General features: G+C 35.3%; 1 protein-coding gene across 1 annotated transcript in view; it reads left to right on the top strand.

Annotated features, from left to right (window-relative positions):
* The window catches only part of LOC114932377 (Na(+)/H(+) exchange regulatory cofactor NHE-RF3), a 17,711-nt gene extending 8,275 nt beyond the window's left edge, over positions 1 to 9,436 (top strand). Inside the window, exon 2 of the mRNA XM_029304541.2 lies at positions 3,032 to 9,436. Within this exon, the coding sequence (XP_029160374.1) occupies positions 3,032 to 3,355 (324 nt within the window). The 3' untranslated portion in view covers positions 3,356 to 9,436. The remainder of the gene's footprint in view (positions 1 to 3,031) is intronic.

Raw genomic sequence — 9,436 nt, forward strand, 5'->3', positions numbered from 1 at the left:
ATAATTTATAATTTCATCTGAGATTTGATTATTTATTTATTATTTTCTGAATAATAAATTTATCACAACAAAAACGAACTCATTCTTTGGAGAAATTTTAAAGGCGATATTTGTATCTGCATAAAAGAACTTGTATTAACTTCTTTTCTAAATCTCGCTTATTGTACGTTTTGAATGCCATCTTATTACGAGGATTTGTGCAAAAGGTCCACAAATAGATTGTGTAATTGTGTAATGGATTCGAGGAAGTCAGTGTACAATTGCGAATTGCGATATTGTACTCTCGATACAATTAATAGTCATCCTCTTGTACTCGTTTTCCATTCCGTACAAAATAGGATGTTTCCTGCCTGCTTTGCGTAACGCGGCTGACACAAATGCAAAACAGTATGACATATTTTAATGCGAATACGCTTAATTTAGTAGTTTTTTATTACTTATGTGTGTATGTGTGTGTATACAAATACTGTTTTATTCATATTTAATTTATACGCATTTCGATTTATATGCAATACTTTTCCATTAATTATTTTTTTCTCCTCCAAAAAAAAACAGGAATATATTTCCTTAAGAATTAACTGATTTATTACATAAATTAAGTGTAAACTTGAACGTAAGCGAGACATCCCGAATTCCGTTATTCGATTTCCGTGTCTCGTTCTAGAACGATTTTAGAGGAAAGCGTGCCAAAAAGCCGCACACGTCTTGCCTGAATACGTATGCAGGTAACGGGGATTCTCCTCCAGGAAAGAAGCGACAAGTGTTGCATCACATGTTCTCATAGCATAGGTATAATTAAATGTCTGCGTGACCCGTTCGATAAGCGCCGTGTCTATTTCGAAGGCATCCGATACGCATTTGCTAAGTCCCAGAATGTCCCCTCTTAATCGCGATTTCGTTCTTGCGTCAACGCGCGTGCAACAAATTACACGTCCGTTTGGCCTAAAGAGCACAGGTGAATTTGTAGCGCACGTGAAAGTTATTCCTGTTCCTAGAATATTTTTAGGCGGGAAATTCTTTTCTCCTATTTATAGGATTGCTTAAGCGCTTAAGTTACCGAAATACAGTAATGATACATTACGAATATCAGAAAGATTTCGTAGCGAAAAATTAATTTTTTTTTTTTACATAAAAGAGGCATTTCTTGATTTTGAAATTTTTGTTAGAAATTTAAGTTTACGTAAAGTTTTTAGATAATTTAGTAATTAAATAAATTTAAATATAATATACAAAGAGGAGTGATATCTAAATTGGAGGAATGATAAAGCTAAATTATTTAGATAATACACTTCAACAATTTTAAAGTTTAACTGTTTTTGTTTTACGTGCGATTATAAAATTTGAATCTATAAAATTGCGGATACGTTTTAACTCCATAAATTTACAAAAGGAAAAAGATTCGAGATCGTCGTGAGAAGCATTTATGATTGTTCCAAGACACAGATTCCTACAGTTTTTATAGGGACCTTGCATCAGCAACGGCGGAATAAAAACATTATGTGCAACATGCGCGAAACTTTCGCGAGCTGTCGTGATTGCACAGTCAGTCTTTCTACAGGAACTGCATAACTTGGCCTTGTCATTAACCTTGTAAAATTTTGATCTATAATTTTGTTCTTTCCGTTTTTATTTTTAAACCAAATCGCTTCAATAATATCCTCATTTCTATATCGGATAAAACAGAATTTTTATTATTACAATAAAGATTTTTTGTAATAAAATTGCCTTTAAATTTAGTTTATGTCATACATGTTTTATTATATTACGTGCATATACATATATGTGTTGTGTATGTATGTACACATTCCGTTATATTAAATTATTTATTAAGTTTTAATAAAATTGATTGACTCATGATTGAGAAGAAGAGATCTATTGTACACAATTAATAATACATACACGATTCCATTTGATTTAGTATTCCTTCGTATCTTGCACTCCGTGTGTTATTACGTATACCTTGTTTCGTATCTAATTTCTACTTTTGATTACTGTAATTATTATATACTGTATTAAATTATCGAGACAGTCGTCACGGAGAAAGGAAAGAGTTCCGTTTGTGTATACGCGTAGTTTCCTTTCACGGGCGAAATAAATGGCTGCATGGTAATTCGGGATACAGAAAGCCAGTCGCACGTGAAATTCAGCATATGTAGGACTGTAGCGATAGCCGACTAACATTATTTCGAAGGGATTTAAACGGTTCGCGCGGCTCTGGGAACCGGTTCTTCTCTTCGACGTCGCGGTAATGGAATTCCTTTAAGTACCGTTCAGAATTGCATCAAGGAACCAAGGTCATTATAAGTATCTCTTCGCGGGCAGCGATCTTAATCCGCGTCAACTCGTGAGTAATAACTCGTGTCGTGGTGATACTCGACCGAAGAGTCCGTCGCGAAATACTCGAGCGAAAAATTCATATTTTATTTGGAAGGCACGTACGAGTAGGCGCTTGTGAAACGCACTGTATTACACGCAGCGTGCATTTTTCATCGACAGTCCGCGCGCGTTGTGCAGAAGGTTGCGCGCCAACACAAGCGAAACGTCAAAAAAAACCGCAATGTCATTCGACTCAGAAGAAATATCTCGTCTCGTTTTGCTTCTACCTTCGTAACTCGAAATACTACTTCAATGCTCAATGATTATACTCGTTATTATCGTAAGGTCATTAAATAGAGTTGCGTTAATAATGCACAATTATGAAGGGAACGAAAATATATATTTTTTTAAAATCAAGAGACTGCATTTAATTTATGTATTATATTTAATATTATATAATATATATTATATAATATATCATGTATTATATAAAATATTATATAATATATCATATATTATATAAAATATTATATAATATATTATATAATTTTTATATATTATGACATCTACTTATACTTAATTTTAATTACATTAAAAATAATGACTACTAACAGGCTGTACTATATAGAACAGGGACACTTGCAATTATATGAAATAATCTGCTAATTTTGTTGCTTATTTCTGTATCTTGTACATATGGATTTTCTGGTTTCAGAGCACGCAGAAGTCGATCGGTTCCAACGACACTGCGCACAGCAACAGCAGCACCGTGGTGCAGACGACGACCGGCAACAGCAGCAGCGGCAACGAGTCCAGCAGCATGCGGGAAAACGGCAACGGCGACGTGAACCACGTGCACGGCACGGGTAACGGCAGTGTGGAGAGCAGTGCGAACAACAGCGAACCCCGATCCGAGGGTCTGAACCTGAAGATGAGCGTGAAGGAGCTCAGGGAGCAGCTGGCGAAGCGCAAGAAGTACGACCCGAAGAAGGAGTCGATCGGCTTCAAGGACAAATTCGACATCGTGCAGAAACTATAGATCCTTCTCTCCGATACACACCGGTAATTCCTTTTTTCCTTATTCCTTTCATTTAGAGCCGTCGTCGTCATCGCCGCTCTCGACGACAATGACGACGATTTCCTTCATATTTACGATGTAACACGCCATGTTATAACCGATCAAATTGTTGTCGTTGTAATAAATACGCTGTTGTTTAGGCGCCAATGCGCCAAATGTCGATATCGTAACATTGATACACGTATATGTACTCGTATTCAGTGACGAAAAAACGGAGAGTATTAGGATAAAGAAAGATAATGCTGTTTGTGCGGATGTAAGTGCACACATTGCCAATTTTTCGTTTTACACGAAGGCAAACTTACACGCGCAGTCTCTGTCGCTTCCGCGTCGGAAGTTACGAATTTTCAATTATTTTGTCTTATCAATGTTTAAAAGAGAGCTATTTTTTGACGTTTCAAATTATTGTTTGTTTTTTATAACAATTATATATATATATATATTGTAGCTACACACACAGTGACCTAAAAAAATCTATCGTTATTTTTCCCTCAAAATACACAATTTAGTTTTATTAAAAATGTTCCTGTCGTAAATGTAATTACAACATTCCCCGATATATAATTAGCGACTAATTAAATCTCACACTCTCGACTTGATTACCCACGACACCCATGGTGTCGTCACATATACACTTATAAAGATCGTCTCGTCCGTTAAATTCGGGAGATCCGCTTGCCACTTCTTCCCACGACTTTCTCTGACGAGAATTTATCTTCTGATGTAATAATCATCTCGAACGTCACGCCGATCATGCTAATTCTTTTGCCGGAATTCCCAATTACGAATATAAAAAGTATAACTTATTTGGACAACTTTGGAAATTCACAGTCTAGAGCAAAAGCGTTTGCAGTATAAATCATAGTAAATTAATGAATTAAAAGCTCGAATATTCGATTATTTAACGAATCTTTTCAAGCATTTTCAATATATTTAATATATCATAATTAATATATAAATATAATATATATATTATATAAATATATTAAATATATTATTTGTGTCTATTTCGTGAAACGTCAATTTCCATTCTTTGTCTTTATCGCGAATTATTATAGCTTTTGCATTAAAGGCTGGGGATTGACATGGTGGCGTCAGGACGATAAGTTGATGTCGACACGGAGGAAAATTGGAATTCCCTCGGCAATGTTGCGCGAAGCGTAGAAAATTCGCGTGAGTCGGCCGCGCAGAAAGAGAGATGTCAATTTCGACTGTATCCGCCTAGAGAGAGTCTCCTTCAGTCTTGAGGCTCTAAGGACTCGCAAGGACGGACGTTCCTCGCGTGCAACGGGCATACGTAGAGTGAGTCAGTCGTCCGTTGCACGGTCCAAGGACGAGCAACGTGTGGGGAGAAAGTACACAGACGAGTCTCTTCTCGGTATAATCTCCGTTATCGAATTCAGGACGCGAGTGTCGCTATTTTTTTCTTTTACGCGCGTTGCAACATCCGAGGCAAAGATTGAACGTGCGCGAATATATATATATATATTTGTAACATTTAGATTTGCTCAAATTCGACTCGGTACTTAACGCGGTTAATTTCAAGTACTAAGATCAAACGGAGACAACGTCATGTCATAAGAATTAAACCTCCTGCTAGATTAAAATGAATAATTGCGCTGATTAATAGGTTGATAGGATAGTCATTGTTCTGTGTCTCATTGTTCTATGAGATGACACTTGGCAAATCAAATTTCATTATTTTTAGTACTTTAATTAGATCGAAGAAGTACTCTTTCGCGGTTTGATTTTGTTTTTGAAAAGGACATTCAGTTTGATGATAATTGTTTCATTTTCATTGCACTTATGCATTTTTCGATGAGAAACATTCTCAATAAATGTATAGCATAATGTTAGTGACTAATGGGACCAATTAAATTCGTGGCTGTAATGACGTAATTGTTCCAACTTAACGAGGCAGTTATCTCAAGATAATAAGATGACAATTCTAATGTTTTTGTGATTCCCACGAAACATCACTTAATTATCAATTTATTTAATAATTTATAATCTAAGAGAGAAACGTGTAATTGTGCTCGCAATTATTGATTTTATGAGCATTCGAGAAATTTCCCCCGAAATATATGAAATTTTGCGAATTTATAAAAAGACTAAATCTTCAGAAAAATTATGCACACTCTTTACCGCGCGATTTATGCTTTTCTTCATGTGCACTCCAAGTTTCTTTATTCCCTTTCATTGTAGCTTCCGGTTAACAACCGCCACGGTCACTGATTGCCACACATCTCGTGGGAGAACGTGTCTTCGGATAACGTTCTGCGAATAAGTTTCGTATCATTAGACTCGTTTCTTATGCATCCGTGTAATAAAATAGATAAGAAAGAAAAAAAACACGCACAAACACACAATGAAATTTATAGAAAATTTAAAGGCAATTAATGTCGATACAAATCGAAAAGGAAAAATATGATTCAATCTCGATTAATCTCGATTCTTCGAATACAATTTAATTGACCTTGCGATTATATGACATATATTACGGGATGTTCATACGTAACTGCTCATCGCGGTCACTTATTTTTCCAACATTACATGAATATTCATGACGATATATATATATATGTCGTCCTCGTTGATAACAGAGGCACATTTATATAAATGAGAAAGCGGATTTGTTCGACCTATACGTGTCCATTTCGAGCGGAACGAAATGAATTAAGCGCGCGCACGAATATTATCAGAGCGAGCGGCGATAACAACAGGCTTGACAAACACCAGGTACTCGCGGCTGAAATTTACAGCCCGCGTTCGTTTCGATAAAACCTGCATATAGATTGCATAATCGGGCGAGAGCGAGAGCGAAGAATGTCGCGTTTACAATGGGAGAGGAGCCGCCGCCTCGCTCTAGGAAGATTCCACCTTCGTCTTCTTCTTCCGGCGCCTCTTCGTGTCGAGAGTCGCGGAAAAGTTGGGCGGTATTACCCAGTACCACGAGACTCTCGTTGTTGCTTAAATATTACGACGACTTCGTTGCGTAATCTTCGTCGTCGTCGTCATGCGTTTGCTCGCCGAGAAGGCGCAAGCGCCGCGAGATATCGTGCCTTTTCCACAAATGAGTTGCAAGACCATACGAAATTATCTATCGAATTAACGCTACTTAAATTGCTGAACACTGGTTGAATATATGCTATTGTATATTTTTTTTTATTTTTATGTAATTCGCGCTTACATCAAGAGGAGAAAGGAAAATTTATTTATTTTTATTAGCTATTAAATTGCCGTATATTTGATATTTGGTATGAATTATTATATTATTTTTCATATTTTTTATCTTGTATTTTTTTAAACATAATTTTTATTTTTTATTAAAATTAATATTTTTTTTTATAACGTCAAAGATTGACAACACGGAATGAAATAAATCGACTTCTCGTTTTCAAAGAAAATTAAAATTTAAAATCTAAATAATTGAGATTTAATATTGCAATTTAAAAAAAATTAATTTCTATATTACAGAACGACAAAATCTACGTAGTCTATTTTCCTATAGTTATATAACTTTAAATCAAAAAATTATAAAATATTTTTTCATATTGAATGATTATATATTGATTGTCTTAAATTTATAGCCATTCGTTTTACAAGTTTTAATAGGCAATAAAAAATTTAACCAGTGTTAGCACTAAGACGTGTCGTTAATGCCGTGTATTATTTAGCGAGGACAATGCGCTTCCTGTTAAAGCGGTAATTTATTCCTGTGTCACTTAAAGCTACCGTATTAAACTTGTTATGGAATAAACTTTGGACTCGATTCGAGAGTTTTCACGCGCAAAATTAAATGACCGCTGATAATAATTTATCAAGGAAAACAGTCTGACCGTACTATTTACGTGTGTAATACATAAGTATGCGTACCTATTATTGTGTGCTAATTACATTTCGCACGCGTGGACCGTTATGTCATTCAGCGGCCTGCTCGAGTGAAAGTTTAATAACGAGACACTAGATACTCTAGGTAGATAGGTGCGAAACGGAGACCTGAACGAGGAATGATAAATCGCGTTTGTACGCACATCTCGCGACGAACACATTTTCGCATGTAATTTCCCGAGATAACGGGATATAAAACGCGAGGCGTGAAACGGCGAATGGCAGCTCTCGGCGTTGGAAAGAATTCCATCTCGCGAGACTTCGCAAAACGATCGTAATTAGAAGGTAGAAAACGCTCGGTGCATCTCTTCTTCAACACCTGAGAGAGAAGGTGATTATAGCTGAATCGAACGTATATATAAGAATTCAGCGATGCGCATCTTCTTTTCAAAGTGAGAACAACGTAGGCATTTAGCGAGATTAGTTGAAAGGGAAACTCTGCTCGTTGGAAAAAAACTACGATGATCTGGCCGATCTCACTGTCTACGAAAACTGGATATACAGAGTCCGTAAAATTACTACATGTTTTTTTTGTATCAATTTGTCTGCATGGGCATCCGCAGGAGAATCAGCAAAAAAATTAAGCATTTGCTCTCTTTTGAATAAACACTAAAATTTATTTGCATATTCAATTAAAAAAATGAAAATAAAACAAAGAAAATAAATTTTAAAAAATTAAGAAAGAAAAATTAAAAACAAAAAAAATTAATTATGCTCCTCTTGGAAAAAATTCTGCGGATGCCCATGTGTGTCTGATTAGGATTGAGAACAGAATATCGAACAAGAGTACGTGCGACAATGCGTATATGACAATCGGAGCTATTATTTTTCGACGAGATTAATCTCTCGTTAGCGCAAACGTGCGATACGTCAAAATATTGCGACGTATTGCTGCTTTACTTTAGACAGGCAGGTAATGAGCAACAATTTAGTGTCGCGATACGAAAGTGCTTCGAAAAAAAGGCAACAGTGAAAGGACTCCGTATCCGGAACGAAATTGCCATTTTATTCTAATGAAAATCTCGCGAGACTTCCACATGTACTTAAAAAATATCTTAGGCGTCGTGTAGTAATTAATTTAATAATATAGACAGCGAATAACACGCGATGCCTCTTGTTTTGCGAGCGATATAGCTTCAGGGAACTAAAAATCTAGAAGGAAATTTACTAGAAGGAAAAGTTTAAATGTATAAAATCGTTAAAGAAGAATTAATTATATGCATTGATGAGAAGTATTCTGGAACTGGAATTGCCCGCAGAAAACGACATTTTGCATAATTAAATTCAGAGAAAGAGCGAGTAACTGGTAGAGTGCAACATTGTAGAAGCCAGGTTTTTTGTTATTGTGATGCTCTCATGCTCGTTCCTTGAGCGTAAACATAGTTCTAGTTTTTTTCTTCTCTTTTTTTCTTAATGTTCTTGTTTTGTCATAAGACCTTGGACAGCTCTAATAGTTTTACCGGCTTCTGTAAATATTAAACTATCAAGATAGATGCAACGATCAGATGATGGCTAATGATGATCGTTCGTGGAAAGAAATGAGCTTTCTGTCTACAATAAGATCGATGAACTATAATTAATAATATGAAACTAATGCGCTTCTCATGGCAAAAATTTACGTTGCTTTAATAACGGTGCAATCTTTAGATATTGATAAAGTATACTGATAAATTAATAAAATTATTAGAAAAGTTAAGATTGTCAAATTGAAAAAATAGTGATAAAAAATATGTTCGCGTTGTGGTTAACTTGGTATCTTTAATATGTATTGTATCGAATACTTTATCTTATCCCCGTATCGGTTATCTAATAAATGAAAATAATGACATTTTTACTGGACGCTCGATAGAATTCAGAGAAATTTCTTTCAAATTTTAATCAAACTTTACGATTTTTTTTCCGATTTTAATCAAGATTTCTCGATCTCGCCGATATGTCAATCATTGCATCGAATCCTTGAAATGTATATATAACCACGCGCATGTATACATATACGCACACATTAAATAAGAATCAAGTACACATGTTACGATTTTCGCACACTACAACATTATTATGTAAGCGTTAACTTTAAGCATTATGTTTGATGATAAGGTTTAGATGTATACGTTACTTATGAAATTACACGTATTTATGTACATGTGTAGAAAA

Source organism: Nylanderia fulva, unplaced genomic scaffold (assembly GCF_048542155.1).
Source record: "Nylanderia fulva isolate GAGA-0341 unplaced genomic scaffold, ASM4854215v1 Scaffold21, whole genome shotgun sequence".
Taxonomy (NCBI): domain Eukaryota; kingdom Metazoa; phylum Arthropoda; class Insecta; order Hymenoptera; family Formicidae; genus Nylanderia; species Nylanderia fulva.